The sequence below is a fragment of the Phyllobates terribilis genome, unplaced genomic scaffold, assembly GCF_046119375.1.
Source record: "Phyllobates terribilis strain yellow unplaced genomic scaffold, ASM4611937v1 Scaffold_1__5_contigs__length_1240528914, whole genome shotgun sequence".
NCBI lineage: Eukaryota > Metazoa > Chordata > Amphibia > Anura > Dendrobatidae > Phyllobates > Phyllobates terribilis.
The window spans coordinates 661,570,157-661,589,148 of NW_027362761.1; the positions used below are offsets into that span (position 1 = coordinate 661,570,157).

General features: G+C 43.9%; 1 protein-coding gene across 1 annotated transcript in view; it reads left to right on the forward strand.

Annotated features, from left to right (window-relative positions):
* LOC141273299 (transmembrane protein 59-like) overlaps positions 1-18,992 on the forward strand; it is a 324,881-nt gene that overhangs the window by 260,244 nt on the left and 45,645 nt on the right. Inside the window, exon 7 of the mRNA XM_073684938.1 lies at positions 6,166-6,283. Within this exon, the coding sequence (XP_073541039.1) occupies positions 6,166-6,283 (118 nt within the window). The remainder of the gene's footprint in view (positions 1-6,165; positions 6,284-18,992) is intronic.

Below are 18,992 nucleotides of genomic sequence, written 5' to 3' on the forward strand. Positions count from 1 at the left end.
CCCATCATCCTTATTATGGTATGTATGGCCCCCTCATCCTTATCCTAGTATGCATGGTCCCCATAATCCCCATCGCGCTGCACATAAAAAAAGAAACACTCCTACTCACCTCTCTTCCAGCGCTGCGTCCTGTCTGCCCACACTGATCTCGCCATGTGAGCCGCGCATGGCGTCACTGCCATGCGCGGCTCACAAGGTGAGATCAGCTGCAGGAAATCACTGCTCCCCATGCCGGGACTGAGTGCACAGGGAGCAGTGACTTCATGCTCCTTAATAGCCGGCACACAGCGTAGGGACATGGAGAGGGGGTGAATATTCATGCCCTTTAATAGCAGGAACATGCGATCGCCCAGCAGCAGCAGTGCTGCTGATACACTGTGTGTCGCTATTAAGGAGCATGAGTATTCATTTTCTTTAGCAGCGGGGATAGTGTAGGCTGCAGCAGGCTGCTGCTGCCTCCTGTGCCCCGCTCCTCCGGCGCAACTGCTCCCCCCCACACAGTATATATTTATATATCCCCCCTCCCAACATTCGAACTCTAAAATGCACCCCCTAGTTTCCTCAAATTTTGGAGGAAAAAAGTGCGTCTTATAGTCCGAAAAATACGGTAATTTTTATTATTATAATTAAAATAACCCACTACTAAATACCGAGTGTGTACAAGGATACATGTGATATTGCTACGCTTTTGCCGGCGCCCCTGCATGGTGTCCCTTTCTCTCTCCATGCAGAGACGCCGGCTTACTCACCGCCTTAGCGTGCTCCTGCCTCCTGGTATGCTTCCACACTCTGTTCCAACAGCGCACCTAGTTTGCGAGCTCCCCTGCTCTTAAGGGGGCAGCGCGCGCATTTGCAAATTGCTCCCAGCTAACAACTGGGAGGCATTTAGTTAAAATCCACACCTGTAAGGTGTCTCCCAGCCAATAGCTGGGAGGCATCTTGTATATCAGGCACCCTCCCCAATTGCCTGAGCAACCCCTATAGTTACTGTTAGGTGGTTAGTGAGTGCAACTGTATGTTGTTAGGTCCCCCGTCGCTAGTCTATTAAAGTTATTGCCATGTCCTGTGACCCGTTAGTCCTCGTGGCTGCAATGGCGGTACCTGCCCACTATCCTGAGACCTGTGTGTCTGAACCTGTCACAGTGGGCGTCCTGTCTGCACAATCAGAACCTGTCCCAGTGATCGTCATGTCTGCACAGTCTGAACCTGTCCCAGTGGTCGTCCTGTGTGCATAGTCTGAACCTGTCCAAGTGGGGGCTGTCCTATCTGCCAAGTCTGATCTTGTCCCAAGTGGCCTTCCTGCCCTGTTGAGAATATGAATAACGTCTCTGCCCTTTGGGGTCAGCAGCTACTGCCGGGCATCGCCCTGGAGTGGCACCTGGAAACTACCTGCTGCACAAGCCCGATCTCACCACTAGAGGCTCCAGTTAACACCAAGGTAGCTGCTTAGTTACGCCGCTCCAGGGTAAGTCCAGTCTGTGGCACAGTGGGTCCACGAACCATGGGCTCCACCTTGGAGTGTAACAGATATTTGTGTTGTCTCAAATAAAAAGGAGACTAATCACAGCCAAGAAAAACCTATACATCCCTAATCTGCACCTAATGCTGTTGCTACCTACTAGCGGAGGTTGGCACCCTAAAATTCGAGATTGGTGCCCCCGTTCGATGGCGGCTCTCCCTTATATTCTGCCTCTAAAACAGCGCTGAAAATATAAAGATATATGAACACAGAAAAAGTATATGGGTATAATAGGAATCTGTATCTTTGTTGTTGATTGTGGCAACTTAATTCCGTAGTATTCACAATATGCCACTCCTGTTGGTTGAAACAGTATCATCAGACCAGAAAACATATGTTATTATTATTTATTATTATAGCGCCATTTATTCCATGGCACTTTACATGTGAAAAGGGGTATACATAAATCCAAGTACAATAATTTTACACAATAGAAGTCGCTGACTGGTACAAGAGGAGAGATGACCGTGACCGCGAGGGCTCACCATCTACAAGGGATGTTCAGAAATATGTAACAAAACGGTCTATCTGCCTCACAGACCAATCATAAAAAAACCACTCCAAAAATGGAATTTAATACTAGAAACTAGGCGCCAGATAGTTTATCAATATAAGTAAATACATCTTTATTGAATCGTAACCAAAACTTAGGCAATTACATATAATGCATATATACAGAAAAGATAATCAGTAAAAAGACTTAGGTATTAAAGGTGTAAGGTCAACACATATAAGGGCAGGGGGAGCAAAGTGCGGATAGCTAATGGCATATATTATGCACCAAAATTCATGTCACCAATCCAGGAAAAAGAAAGAAAAGTGCAAAAGGAGCAGATCAAATATGAATATCTACTTTTTATACTCATATTGATTTGAGTCTGTATTGTAATTATATTTATACTTGATCCGCTCCTTGCATTTGTAATGCATACGCCCGGGCTGAGCGGCGTGTGCGTGTGATTCCACTGGACCGTGCCGGAGAGTGAATGCCTGGAGGGGCGTAACTAGGTATTCACCCAATCCGACCAGGGTCGCACGACGGCATACGACGCCAGTGCACCAAGGAGGAATCGAGCAGAGGGACCAGGTGCTACTCCAGGACAGACCCCGGACATGGCTGTTGACCCACACAGGGGAATACAGGAACAGACTGGTTAGGCTGGCACACAGACTGGTGGGTATAGGCAGGCACGACTGGTATGCAGGCAGGCGGGTATGCAGGCAGGGGGGTACAGGCAAGCACGGCTAGAGTGCAGACAGGGAGGCACTAGCAGGTAGGAACACAGATGGGATAGGACCCAGTACACACTGGGACTCAGGAACAGAACCACAGATGTGGCGGACAAACGCAGCAGAGTGAGGCCGCCCAGAGAGGTGAGCGAGAGCAGGGCAGGACGAGACCGCCTGGAGCGGTGAGCAAGAGTAGAGCAAGACGAGGCCGCCTGGAGCGGTGAGCAAGAGTAGAGCAGGACGAGGCCGCCTGGAGCAGTGAGCAAGAGTAGAGCAGGACAATGCCGTCTGGAGCGGTGAGCAAGAGTAGAGCAGGACAAGGCCGCCTGGAGCGGTGAGCAAGAGTAGAGCAGGACAAGGCCGCCTGGAGCGGTGAGCAAGAGTAGAGCAGGACAAGGCCGCCTGGAGTGGTGAGCAAAGGGTCAGAGCTGAGCGAGACTGCCGGAGCAGTGAGCAAGGAGTCAGAGCAGAGCGAGACTGCCGGGGCAGTGAGCAAAGGAGTCAGAGCGAGACTGCCGGAGCAGTGAGCAAAGGCAGAGCAGGCTAGAACCGCCGGAGCAGTGAGCAAAGGCAGAGCAGGCTAGAACCGCCGGAGCGGTGAGCAAAGGCAGAGCAGGCTAGAACCGCCAGAGCGGTGAGCAAAGGCAGAGCAGGCTAGAACCGCCGGAGCGGTGAGCAAAGGCAGAGCAGGCTAGAACCGCCGGAGCGGTGAGCAAAGGCAGAGCAGGCTAGAACCGCCAGAGCGGTGAGCAAAGGCAGAGCAGGCTAGAACCGCCGGAGCGGTGAGCAAAGGCAGAGCAGGGGGGACAGGGCTCTGTTCACACGGAACAGACAGGAAGGGAAAGGCAGAGCCAGATACCCACAGGGTACTTGCAGTGAAGTAGCGAGTGGACCACAAACTCACAAACGGGAGTACAGTGACAATGAGCAGGAGTTAGGTACGAGTTCAGACTCTGCAGAAAAAGGAAAGGTACGGACATAGAGAAACACGGAAAAACAGGCTAGAAGAGTATACAGACAAGAACAGACACAGTAGCAAGATACAGGAGCGGGTCTAGGTAATCGGCCCCTAGAAGGCGGGAGGAACAGGCTAGGAGCGTGTTCAGACAGGACAGACTAGATACAGGAGCGGGTCTAGGAATGCAGCCCCTAGAAGGCGGGAGGAACAGGCTAGGAGCGTGTTTAGAAAGGCCTGGAAATACAGCCTCCAGGATAGGCAGACAAGAGAACACAGAAGGGGACCTGGCACATTCAGAGTGAAAGACCACACTGAATGAAACACAATGCTCAGGCATGGGTTAATTGGAGCAGCTGGTTTAAATACCAGGTGACAGACAGCAATAGGCTGAGGACGCACAAGGGGTGTGCCTGCCGCAGGTACAAAAAGCAGGAAGTGATCGGGCGCCGCCCTTAAGCAGCAGCACACAGAAGCAAACAGACAGCATGGAGGGAAGCCAGAGAGACATTCTGGATTGGAGATCAAGTGCGCGCTCTTGCACAGTGGGAGATGGACCACTATGCAAGGACGCCGCCAGGTATGTTACAGCATTTATCTGAAAGAGGCAGATATTTAGAATATTTTTTATATCTCTTAGCCTGTATTGAACACAATCTGATACGCTATATGCCTTCTCACTCTTTCATTTCTGTACTATCATGGGCCTAAGGGGTAGGCTGTTCACCTGTTTTTGACTCCCTTCTCATGATTGACACTTTTGACAACCTTTTTAGGTCCAGAGTACTCCCATGTTCATGTGTAGGAGAGTTAGTACACTGTGAAATGACGAAGGAGGAGGTTTGAGAAAGAAGATGAGTGGCAAATGTGGAGAGTGGATTATCAATGGGGATGTTAAAGTTCCCCATGATTAGAGTGGGAATGTTACAGGATAGAAAGTGTGGAAGCCTAGTGACACGTGATTGAGGAATTGGTTAGTTTTGCCTGTAGGGCGATACACAATTGCCACTCGCAGGGAGAAGAGTTTGAAGAGTCTAACGGTGTGAACTTCAAAGGATGGAAACAATAGTCAGAGTACCAGGGGTATAACCTGGAAAGCACATTGTGATGAAAAGACCCCTCCATCTTGTCTACTATCAGGTTTGGGGTAATGTGAAAATTGTAGTCCACCATACGAGAGAGCAGCAGCAGTGCAGGTGTCTAACTGCTGAATCCAGGTTTCAGTGAGAGCCAGAAGGTTAAGGGAATTAGAAAGCCATGGATTTATGGGAGTTTTTGTGCATGATGACTGTGAGTTTCAGAGGGACAATTTAAAGAGACAGGAGAAGGGGAGCTCTGAATGTTAAGGGTTTCTATATGCAGTAGGAAGAGAGTTATAAATACTAGTGGAAGGAGGGCCAGGGTTAGAGGAGATGTTGCCAGTGACTAAGAGAAGGAGGAAAAAGGACCTTTCACCAAAGAGAAGGACAAAAGAGAGAGCAGGTGGTTCAATGATTTATGGAATTGTTTTGTGCGCTGTGTGTTGGTAGTGGATGGGTTGGAGTGATTGAGAAATGTTACTAGAGCCTGAGCATTGTACATGGGAGAGGGGAGAAGAGAGGGACTCTTATGGAGAGAGTGCGCTGAATGTGTAAAAGCACAGATGCAGCAAATAGATATGGAAAATAAATAATGTAGTACAACTAAACAAGAAGTATGTTTATTTCAGTATATGGCATAGCTTACTTGTCTCCTGCCCTGTTGAACTACCATGTTAATATGCAATACACTCTGAAAATATTTCACTTTGAAAGATATTGCATACGTGCACCAAAGCATACATACTACCCTTAAGCCAGATCTGGATATATAGGAAGTATTTGCTAGGATCTAGCACCAATTAATCTCATTAAATAATCAAGCAATTAACAAGATACCAGAGCAGGCATTACTATGCAAGATAAACAAACACCCATGCTGAACATAAAAGAAAACATTGAACATAATGAACAAAATGAAAAAACTCAAACCCCCCCCCTTCCTACAAAGAAGGTGTGTCCACTACAAAGCTTGTCATTTTTGACTGACAGAATACACTCTGTGTGCACATACCTCAAGGGCCCTTTAGCTGTAGCCAAAATGCCTCCAAAAATATTGAGCCATTTTCAGACAAGGCTATGAAAAATTGTCTGTTTTGCATCCAGAAAAAGTTTAATATTTCTCATTTGCCTGGCGTTCCGTATTCCCATTTTTCATGTCCATATGTCATTCATATATCTGTTTTTAACATCATTATGATATCCATTTTATACATGGACAATTGAAAAAATAATAAAGGGCTAGTTTAATATTAATCATTGCAAATGATCCATTAAAAAAAGATTCTAGACAGGTTATGTTGGCATGACATTCATTTTGTTTCACACACCCAATGAGGTTGATGTTCTCTAGACAAAATTTTCTTCTGTGATTATCTTTGCAGGCGCTCAGGATTACCACGTTGGATTCTCGCTGCATGCTTGTTCCTGTCCATCATGGTGATGCTCTGGCTTAGCTGTGCTAGCTTGGTAACTGCCCCAGATCAACACATTAAGGCTCAGGTAGCGTAGTCTTGAACTTGATTGCATATGAAATAACATTTTCAATTAAATCAGAATACAGACAGTTAAACGGAATGGCACAAACTTTGTAACAAAGTTGACTCATCACAAGACTTTTATTAGGCTTGATAGATCTAGTTATTATAGGACTTTAGAATCCTATAAAGCACCTGGTTTTATTTTCAATTTTGCTCACCGTGCCCAAATCTCACATCAACAGCCTCCTGCCCTGTTCCATGTAACCTTCAGGTTGTTTGGTGCACTTTCCTCTTGCCACCATAAGACTGTATGGCAGAATTGTTCCACTACTTAGTCAAGCCCCTGTTGCTGCAGTCTACACAGATTGTCATACGAACATTATTATTGCTTTCCAACTGTAAAGTCACAAAACTTTTTGTATAACCAGAAACTTCCAGAAAGTACATTTTGAGTGCAGAAAGAGTTAAGGAACCTGTTAGATGATTTTTTCCCCCTAAGCAGCCACCTCTACCCTTGTTACTGTTGTCTCTAAATGTGTACTTTGTAATGCAATCAGATGCTTTCAGTGGCACTCCTAATACCAGTGCCTCTGGTGTATGCGCCAGAAATAGAACACAATGGTCCACGTGCAAAATTTTAGCCAGGCTCATGGGGGCAACAATAAGGCTTACATATCTTAATGTGATCCAGCAAGTGTCTCTACCTCCTGGACTCTAAAAATAAAATTAGAATATGGCACACATGGGTACGAAACCTCATATACCTGAGTGTCTAAGGAAACTTCAAAGCTGTTGGAACAAAAACTATCAGGTAGTGGTGGCAATTTTGAGAGTCAAAAGTCACTTGACAGGTTTCCTTTAACTGAGATGAGGAAAAAGTGTATAAGGCCATGTGCACATGTTGAGTATATGGTGAGTTTTTTACCTCAGTATTTGGCCAAAACCAGGAGTGGGTGAAGAATGCAGAAGTGATGACGTGTTTCTATTATACTTTTCCTCTAATTTTCCACTCCTGGTTTTGGCTTATAAATACTGATGTAAAAATAACTCACCAAATACTGAACATGTGAATGTGGCCTAACATTTCAGACATGCTTGGAGCCCACATGCTGTGCAGCACAGAAACAGATGAAAACAGGACAGGGCAGAGCACAGCGCACAAACATGATAGAAAAATATGATGGAAAAATGTGATGGATATATCAAGGTGGCTGTCACTGGTGCTTTCAATATGAATGCAGTGGTAGAATGAATAGAGAATTGATGTCTATGATGAGACGGCCCCATTAATGTCTTATATGTTTTATCTACAATGTAAAATAATACTTTTCCTTTGTCTGTAGGAATGCTTTTTGCTATTATGCATAGACATTCAGTCTCTCAAATGCCATTTTAGATATAAATATGAGTAATTCAGTCCAACTTACAGTATTTTTAGGATTTGTTTCACTTGATAAATCACTATCCTATTTTGGTTCTTCACACTTTTCTGTATATTTTAATCTTGATAAGACAGTTAATGCAATGCAGTGATTCCTCATTGCTGACTACAGTAACTCCTTTCCCATGCCTGAATGGGCAAGTTGGTGGTGTAACCTAATGTATAACTTAGTCACTATACTATCTATTATAGTATATACAATCCAAATTGATGCTTCATTGTGAGGCTGAGACATTAGAACTCATTGGCAATGATGCATCGTTATGATAAGAAAGCTGGCTTGCTTGTCGATTTTTCACGGGAAGCAGATGTGTAAGGAAAACGTAGAATAAATGCTTCAAACCTGACATTGAGCTGAATATTTTGTTCATCATGAGCATTATATTCTCAGGTGAGGTTTTCTGACATCCATTATCATAGTTATACAACTATTATATAGTGTCGAGTTCAACAAGAAAAAATTGTTGAAGGGTCTTCTTCCAAACCTCAGGAATTGTGTATATCACTAAACTAGGCTAAACAAATTACCCAGTAAACAAGAAGTGAAATTATATGAACTAAAAATGTATTATTTATTGATACATAATTAAAATACATTTTTAAAATGAGCAAAGGTGCTAATACTGAGGGGCACAAAGTTCTATATATTTTTTACATAGATATATGTAAATCTGTATAAATCATGGTCAAATTAGTTTGAAACAGGTAATGTGTTGTTGATAAGAAATTATTGTTATAATATAACTTCTTTGGATTTTTCTTCTTGTTGCTAAATTCAAATGTTTTTATACATGGTTAAATTGATAAAATAATTTTCAAAGAATTCAGACATTTGTTTATACATTTTAGCAGCATAACATACGTGTTTGCAAATTATAGCAGCATTATAGAGGATATCAGGCAGTGCATAGTAGTTATCAATGAAAAAATGCATAGATACTTAGAGCATATGGAGGTTGTCAGAGATACCCTGAACATCTCCATATACTTTATTTCTAAATATCTACGCCGTCCTTCATTGATAACTACTATTCACTGCCTGATATCATGTATGTCATGCTTCCATAATTAGCTTAGAGCAGAGTTCTCAGTGTGTGAGATATAATGGTACAGCTCTGATCTCCTGGTCTTACATTCTGCATAAGTCTGTGTGTGTGTGTGTGTGTGGAGGATGCAGTGCAGCTGAGTTTAGCCTTGTCATATTACAAACAATTCTATCAGCGCGCCTCCTTTCATAGCACAGCTACAAAAAACATGGGCATGTGAACAGTTGCATAGATTATAGTGGGAGTGTGATCTTTCCAATGAAGAACATGGATAGAACACGTACATGAAAAACAGATATCTTATTTGGGGTTGCCAACTTGACTTATTATTTTTTCTTAACAGCTTACTAAAAAATCAAAGACAGAAAATATTTTTATGGACACAGTGGAAAATCATAATAGTTAATCCTTAGTTATACCCAAAACACGTACATGGAACAATGTCCTCTATCTTAAACTATATGTAAGATATAGCCATACCTACTTGCCATGAATTTTAAACATTTTACCTTTGTATTGTTAACTTTACCATCAAATAAAATGTTTTGGATTAGACTCCTTGACCTCCTGCTGTGGCCTCAAAGGAAGGAAGACATCTTCACAAAGGACCCCTGCTGAAGAGAGCTGCTATGCTATCTCCCTCCTGCCTGAAAGATCTGTCAGCTCAAACCTACCTCTGAAGGAGCCTAGGGAGCCCAGCACCATCACAGGGACATCAGAGGTGAGGGGATGCCCTGCAATGCTGACTCAGCGCGACTCTCATTGTGCACAGAAGAGATTGGAGAAGTAGTGGGGATCGTGTCCAGAGCGCTGCAGATTAATTGACTGCTGATTACAGTCAGAGGGCACTTTTTGCTGACATTTTGAGGGGCTCTCTCCTCGCCCCCCTCCTACTCTGTTTCCTTTGGTGCTCCTTCTCCTCAGAGTGACACAGCATAGATTTTTTGGCATAAAAACGGCCATTTTGTGAGGCGGTCCTGTGCAACCCCTGCTGAAAACGCACATTCTATCCCTGAGGACCCTCCTCTAATTGAACTTGTGCTTCTGTGGACTTGTCTTCCTCACTGATTACCTACATAAAAGGACTATAACTCTTTTCATGAACCATCTTCCTCTGGTGGGCTAAGAGTATAAGGCTGTCACTAACACCCACCTTGGGGTCCTGCTGCTGTTCCCACTACATATGAGCTGCTGGCTGAAGGAATTTCCCCCTTTCATTAAACTCTAAAGTTTATCTCTCTCCCTTGTACTATCTGAGGAGGCCTCTTTGATAGCCCAACTGCGACACCTAAGCAATCCCCTTCCACTTAGTGAGGATCCCTGCTGGATTACACTGACAAACCCCCCCTAAAGGGACCCCAGCACATAGGTCTGATTTTTTTTTTTTTTTGCAAGATTATTAAAAAGTCTAGCAGGACTTCAACACTGTGAGTTGCTGCCATCTAGTGACCATTTGCCCTAAGTACATTACTAACTGACAATGCTCAGCCTGTTATATCTAGACACAGGCTTAACTAAAGTAGTGCACTGAGGGCTTCTCGGAGCTGGACATCTAACATGACCGCCTTTTAAACCATCTCCTGCTTATACTGCCCAACCTGCTGAATACCACCACTATCAGCAAGGGATCTGACTGACTGTGAGAGATTTGCCCCTCTAACACTGCTGACTTGTGCAGGAGCTGCAGCCTTTTTCTCTCTCAGAAGCACTGTGTGTGGATCACACAACACATTACCTACTTGCCACACGGATCTTCTCTATTCTGCTGTCTGGGATTATATGCAGCAAATAAGCATCACATCTTTCCTGCCTGGAACCCACCACCCAGGACCAGGGTATTATAATTGGACTATGACAGTCTTCCTACTTCCCAACCCACTGCGGCCTATAACCTGTTAATCTGCTAACCTCCTCTGCCATTCACTGACCTGCTACTTTCCCCCACTAGTAGGGGGTTGTAATGGACAAATATTTATACAAATATATAAAAACGGAAGCAGAGAAATCTACCCACCTGCAAGTGCCTTAACTGACCAGCACACAATCGCCATCTACAATGCACAAAAATAAACCCAACCTGAAACCACCTAAACAATGTGCTAAAGGCTCACGTCACCAACCCACTTCTCCATCACAGGGGAACCCACCTGTGGTACTGATGGAAGAAAGTTTATCCCCACCACAGCTTTCTTGGAGATAAGCTCCTCTGAACCCTCTGGGCAAGATTCTATACAGGCGATTTTGGTGGCCCAAGAAGTCTCCAAGTTACTGATGCCACAATTTCACAAACGGTTTGACATTCTTCATACCTACATTACTACAGCCATGGCCCAAATTGCCACCAATTGTCAAAAATTTGCAGAATTGGAAAATAAGATCCAGTCCAATGAAACTGAACTTTCAGAACTGAGGACCTCCCTCCAACAAGGTCAAGCTACAAAGCAAGAAATGCGTGATAAGCTAGAGGACTTGGAAAACAGAGATCGCCGCAGCAATCTGCGTTTTGTGGGCATCCCGGAATCAGTGGGTGGTGAATGTCTTATGGAATACCTTATCAAGGATCTCCCTGTTGCCCTCCAATTGGACCTTCGTAAAGGTCCAATGATGATAGAAAGGGCGCACAGACTAGGCCCCCCCAAAGCCTACCCGAGACAGCGGAATTACTAGACCTCACTCGGTTATAGCAAAGTACCTCAATTGGGACGTGAAAAAAAAGGTCTTAAGAGCATATCGACGGCAGCGAGAACTGACTATCCATGATTGTAGGATCCTAATCTTCTAGGATTTCTCTGCGGCCGTAGCTCAGAAACACAAGGCATTTGTACCTATCTGTCATCTACTGATTGAAGAAAATATTAGATTTCAGCTACACTACCCAGCTAAACTTAAAGTCCAAGATGGAGATTGTGTAACTTGTGAGGCAGTGACCGGGATCGTATACGAGGGACGTTATATGTCCCCTAGAATGTGTACAGAGACCTATTAAATCCATTGGAGTGCATTGCAGTCACAAACTCACCTGCGGCTGCAATGCAGGAATGAAGGTGAGCATTGACCTGGTCAGGCTATCTGGCTAAGGCAGATTAGTAAAACCCGGCAGGGCCTTCATTTCTTGGAGGAGGTTACAGGAAGGCAGTGGGGTGGCCTCCTCCCTCCAACCCGGGTTTTCTAGTGGCTCTTGCCACAGGTCCTTTAAAAACCCTGCATTAAGGATTAGTGTTGTTCTGTATTTTAACCTGCTAGGAGCTTAGCAGGAAAGCTCGGCGGGCCTGTGAGCAGCTGAACCCACGCCTGGGAAGGCTCTGCACCTGTCAAGCTCTGAGCGGCCCGGCGCTGCCCACGGCAACCGTTGTTTGAGGACTCGTGTTAACCCGGCTGCGAACCGGAGGACTGTTCTGTTTACCCGTGAGTTGCTGAATAAAGCTGTTTATGTTGGACTTGCTTGGGTCACTGCCTCAGTTACTGCACGGTGTGAGCACCGCCGCCTTGCAAACTATTTAAGAAAACCCAGAGGTGGCGGAAAGAAGATTCCGTCGTGCTGGGAATGTTGCAGTGGGATGATCTCTAGAACTAGTTATACCTGTTATCCTTTATTGTAGGGGGACTGTTGTTTCCATAATGGAATATTTTCTTTTGTGATGGCATGACTCGCCTGGTGTATTCTTGGCGGCCCGCTATCAGGTAATAATCTGTGCAGGATCCACCTTTAATGACACCTCTAATATTTGTTCATGCCTGTGACTCGCTGGGACTGAAAGGGATGAACACACCTTGTTGCTGAATACTACTCAGAACTTGCCCTGGTACCCTGGATGAGTATACCTCAGACACCAGACTCCATCACCATTTATACCTCATCACATTTGCGTTTTTTGTCATGGAACGTGGCGGGCCTTAACACCCCTCTTGAATGAAAAAAAGTTCTAATCCACCTGAAATGATTCTTGCCAGATGTGGTCTTTCTACTGGAGACACACTGGAGGGCTGACAAGCCTGGTAAATTATTAGCACCTTGGATAGGCGATTGCTATGCTGCATGCTTCATCATTACACAGAGTAGTTATTCTTATTAAGAAGGGCCTGCCATGTTCTATTCGAGATTCTATTAGCGACAGCAAGGGTAGATATCTGATTTTGAAAGTGGAAATAGCCGGCAAAATGTATTTCTTGGTCAATATCTATGTTCTCAACCATGACCAACACTACTTCTACACATCGATTCTCCAGATTCTTTTGGGACTTGGGCCTAACCATCTAATAGTAGGAGGAGACTTTACTTTAGTACTACCTTAGACCGCACCTTGCCCTCTCCTCAGACCTCAGTAACTACCGCTTCCCTCCTGCACTTAATGGAACAGCTTTCACTCTGCAACCCATGGAGAATGACGGATTCCGCTGCTAGAGAGTACACATGCTAATCCCTTACTCATCAGTCCTTCTCCCATATTATTTGCTCATCTCCACACAACTATTTACCCAACATCATGATTCCCGCATCCACTCAGTACTGATCTCAGATCATGCTCCTATTTCATTATTCCTGACTAACAATTCCGAGCCTCTGGACTCGACATTGGAGGTTTTCACCCTACCTGGCAGAATCAGATGATTTCAAAGCCTTTCTTAAATCACACTGGAATGACTTCCTAGATGACAATATCATCCACACTGACAATATCCCTTTACTCTGGGCCACTTCTAAGGCTGTTATGATTGACAATATCATCAGTTATCTGTCATGTAGGAGGAAGGCACGTAGAAAGAAATTTGATGCCTTACACACCTCCCTTTTCAGACTCAGACAATGCTCACACTGTCCCCATCCCCTGATGCACAACAAGCTTATAATATGGACAAATATCTCCTGGACTCTTTTATACATTCTCAATCACACTGGCAGGTCCAATTAACTCGAAATGAATTCTACCACTGGGGAAATAAGACGGGAAACATGTTAGCCACCCTTACTAAACAAAAGCAACCATACAAGCCAGTTATTAAGCTACAGAATCCCACAATGGGTTTGCAAACAAATGACCATGAAGAGATCACACAAATTTTTAGTGATTCTTATGAGGATCTGTACAGAGCCTCCCCTGCCAACCTTCCAGCGATTAACTCCTTTTTGAACTCGATTAATTTCCCATCCCTGATCACTGAACAACAAGTGATGTTAGACTCAACGATAACGGAAGATGAAGTCAGACAAGCTATAACAAACGCATCCAACGGTAAGACCCCTAGTCCTGATGAATTCTCTGCTGAATATTATAAGATTCTATCCCCTGACCTAGTACCCATTTTGACTAACCTTTTCAATGCAGCTTTCCTTCAGGGGTCCTCTATCGATCAATATACTGACTCACGCACTATAGTTATACCTACAGAGACCCATTATTGCCACAATCCTAACGTCCAATTTCTCTCCTCAACCATGACTATACACTCTTGTCGAAGAGCTTAGCAAACCATTTACAAATGTTGTTGCCTGGCCTTCTGTGTGAGGCTCAGACAGGCTTTACCCAAGGATGAAACAGTGTGGCAAATATACGACTGGCAGTCGCAGCCACGGTCTTGGCCCAGGACGCATCACGACCACCCGCAATGCCGGTGAGTCTGGATGCCGAAAAGATCTTTGACAAGGTGGCATGGCCTTTTTTGTATGAAGTCCTGGGCAGGGGAAATTTTGTCTGAGGTTCCTACAGTATATTAAATACCTCCACATAAACGCAAATACTTGTGTGACTGTTAATGGATGTAGTTCACCAGCAATAGATCTCTTTCGGGGAGTCAAACAGGGATGCCCTCTGTCACCCCTTTTATTTAACCTCTCTATAGACCCCTTACTACGCCACCTATTGCAGACCCCTACTTTTAGGGGGCTTATGGTGGGCTTTAGAGAGTTAAAGGCCGCGGAATTTGAGGATGATATTCTGCTGGTAGTAACTAACCCCAAACAGGTCCTACGTACCCTTATACGAGAATAAGAAGATGTAAGATGTTTATACTATCAATTGGAATAAAACAGAGATGATGATACTACGTGGCCTCTCCAGACCGTTATGGGCATCGGGATTCCCTTGTCAATAGACTACTTGCTCATTGAAATACTTGGGAGTACAAGTGACGAGACATCCAGCTAAATTGTACAAAACTAATATCAATTTATATCTCAATAACTCCACCTTGGCTAATTGGAAGGATTTTAGTCTGTCATACTTAGTTAGAGCCAATTTAATTAAAATGACAGAATTTCCCCGTCTTCTCTATCCTTTCTATACTCTCCCAAACTATCTAGCTCCTAAAGAGGAGAAACAGATAAACTATTTATACTGCTCATTTATCTGGGAGGGAAAAAAAGCAGCGTATAGCCTTTATATCACTCCAACAGCTAAGGTGAAATGGGGGGGATAAACTTCCCTGATATTAGACACTTTGACCTAGCATCCCTTTTTCAGGTTGTGGTGGACTGGCTGGGAGAGACATTTTGCTATGCCCAATATGGCCTGGAGTGCTGTCTCACACCGGGGCTGGCTCTTCTCGTTCTTTTACACTTCCCTTATACTGAATAGTTGGCTGAGATGAGAGCAAATCCACTCCTGGTGTCTACATGGAAGGCATGGCAGAAAATACGCCGACAATTTCGGCTCTCTCCCCAGGCGTCTCTCCTTCTCCCACTCGTTGGTAACCCTCATCTTCAAAATGGACATTCCCATCCTGTCTTTTATCGGTGGCATTCTCAAGGTATAACATCTATTAAACACTTGTTCCACTTAGAGGAGTGCCGAATATTCTCAATAGAGGAGATGCAGTCTAAATACCCTACCGTCATATTCCCTTTTTTCCAATATTTACAAAGTAAGTGTTATGTAACAAAGACACTAGCACATCTTCCTGAGCAGGAGTGAAGACCATGATTTACTAATTCAAATTCTTCGTCTGGCCAAATAGACACCAATTACAAATTCATCCATGTTGCCCTGGATTATGAACAATCCCAATTTCCGCTAACAAAGCGGCAGATTGAGGACCCAATCTTGTCCTGTAGCACTATTCTTAAAGCTCTAGATCAAGCCCACAAATTCATTCCTTCAGCTCGCTTTCTAGAAATGAGACTGAAAATCTGTCATAGACTAACTCCACAAAAAGGTCATAGAATGGGGCTGTACACGACCTCCATGTGTTTTAAGTGCCTCTACCCCGAAGCCAATTTTTTCCATTGCTTGTGGACATACCTTGTCATTCAGACATTTTGGGTCAGAGTGTGACAATTCACCACCACGCATCTAACAAACTTTGCTCCTGATGAGCCTCTAAGGGCCATCTTTGGATATTTAAAACCAGATAAATAAACATGCTCTCCAGGTGCCAGTAAACTATTATATGTGCTGGCGGCAGCCTATATTAAGGCCATTCTGCGGGTATGGATCCACGACCAAGCTCCTCCTTTCAAGATCTATCTAGACAAAGTGTCGTTTCTACTTCAGATGGATTGGGCTGAGGCCTCCTTGCATAAAGCGAGAAGTGTGCAGTCCTTTTTTGAAACTTGGGAAAGTTTCATCTCCCTGCTTCCACTACACATTCAGGATGTTATTAGAACTAGTTTTCTACCAACAGTGTGGTATCAAGAACTACTATTGGGAGAAGCGTCTATATTGAAATAATTTTTTGAGAAGGGCTGCGTAGAGTCGTTTCTAGGTGTTGGAGTTCTGCTCTTGTGTCGGTGGCTCCTGCATAACTCAAAGAGAGTCTAAGGTTACACACCCATGTTGGGTGATCAATATGTAAGAGATGTACCTGTTTCAGGTATATCCTCCTTTCCCCTCCTTCCTCCCCCCTCCCAGTTTTTGGTTATTTTTCCTTTTAAATCAATGTAGTTGTGCCTACAATAGGTATTTTGCTACCCACCATCTTATAACAACATGGCATGCATATGTTAGTAGTCTTTGGTTAATCCTTGTCATCAGTATATATGCTTCTAGTAACATTTGCATTGATGTATGTAATTTTTTTCTATTCAATAAAAACAAGGCTTAAAAAAAAAACAAAGACGCTTTATGAATTTGTGAACCTGGATTCTCTGCACTTCCACTGCTATCTCTGGCGTCCAGGCAGAAACGCCCTCTTTGCTCCGAACCAGAAGGAAACCTAATGTTGGTGAGCTGGATCCTTTTCCAGTTTGGTATGATGTATAAAGCCCACAGCCATGTCTGGGTAAACCTGTTAGAAAGGTCTCCCTCGGTGTCGTTCAACAGCACCCATCTAAAAACTCACTTTCCAAGTGATAGGCGGGACCTTTTTTGCAGTCTTCTGCTAATTTAAAAACACCTGGGCTAAATTAGAGAAGTGCTGCTACCAAGATAAACATAAAAATGAGGGGACAGAAAATGCAATATACCATAACTATAGAAAAAAAGACATGGATCACATTGACTTACAGGGGTCACAACTATTTTCCTCTCAGCTTTTTGTCTGAGATCACATGGAAGGTGAGTTTTTAAATATATTCATTTTGTGTTGGTGTTACAGCCATTATTGCTGTGGTGCTGTGCCTTTGAGGTGGTGTGACCTGGAGCTGGAGCTATGAGAGTTTTGCTTAGCTACGTGGGTGCTATAGGGTGCCCCGTTCGCTCCTGCTGGTGCAGTGTCATGATGGTGGTGGTCGCCATACCTGATAGGTTAGGAACCAAATGAAAGGCTTGCGATGATATGGAGTGTGCTTTAGACATTACGATCACAATTTTAACTAGCAACATCATTTTTCCACAGTACATTATTGTATAATATTTGGGTACAGTAATGTTACATCAAATGGTATAGCACAGCCAATCAGAAAGTCTGTATAAAAGCAAAAGAGAGGAATGCAGCAGCCATTTTGTAGTGAATCTGGATAGTGAGAGAAAATCACAACTCTCACCTTAGCCACAAAGGAATTTGAGGGAGCCATAAAAAACTATAAAACAGATAGGAGAACTGGCAATGGTTGCAATGGTTAATCAGCGCTGCAGGCCTGCTGCAATTCAGTTACTCTTTTTTTTTATTTGCATTGATGTAAAAGCAGGCCACCAATATTATTAGAGGAAAAAAAGATTTAACTTTGTGACTTCCTCACTAAGCATGCATGTTGCAAACTACTGCTTTTTGCTCATTTGTTGTAATAGTTTAATTTGCCACATATACATGCCATACTAATGATGTCATGGCTCGGCTATGGGTCTTGATGTGGTGATCTCTGGCTGTGGGTTGGTTTCCCTCTCTGTTTGACCACAGCCTGTTTTGAATTTTTCAAACTGCTGATATTGCTCTTGTCTTTGTTTGCTGTGTTGCTTCTGGGCAGGTGTTTTCACTTCCTTGTTTTGGTTTGTCCTATCACATCTTGAGAGGGGCTATTTATACTCTCTTGGCACGTGCAGTTTTTGCCGGCTATTTTCCAAGTTAGATGAATATGTGGAGTTCAGCTCCTGAGTGAAGGATTATCTTGCTGAGGTTTTCAGCTCTTCTCCCACTGAATTACATTCAGGGTCTGGGGAGTTTTCATGTATACCCAAAGTTTTTTTGAGTTCCTTTCTTTTCCTTCCATTTTTGTTTTGACTGTGTGAACACTCAGGGTCAGCAGACGTTGAGTAGGGGCACCATTGTGTAATTTTATGGTGTCAAGTTAGGATTGCCTAGTCTGAATACGAACCTTTGGTGTTCAGGTTTAAAATCTCCCCTGATTTGTCCAATCCCTGTGTGAGTGTAAGGGCTCACTCTTAAAGGGAACCTGTCACCCCCTCGAAGATATGAGTCCTCTAATATGGGCATACAGGTTATAGAAATATAAATCTATACCTACCTGTATGGCCCATATTAGAGGTCTGATTGCATAGAAATGTCCAGAGGATGCCAAGAAATCCCCGCCTATCTGATTAGGAAGCCCAGAAATCCCTGCCTATCAATTTATTTTGCATATTCCCCCCCTCCCCTGCACGTCACAGGGCCCTGTGACGTGCACTCGTCTCACCCACGCATGCGCAAATCGCCGCTATCTTCAGGAGCGCTTTTTTTTCCTCCCAGCCCAGGTTTTCTCTGCAGTGTTCTAGTACGCAGGCGCCGGGGAGTCACTGGAGTGGAAGTCACTGCAACCTGTTCTCCGTTTTGTTTTTGTGTATGTATTTGGCATTTCTTGCTTAGTACACTTTGGAAAGTGGGGAATTTTGATTCAGAACACAAATTAATTCTAAAAATAGTAAAAAATGTATGGT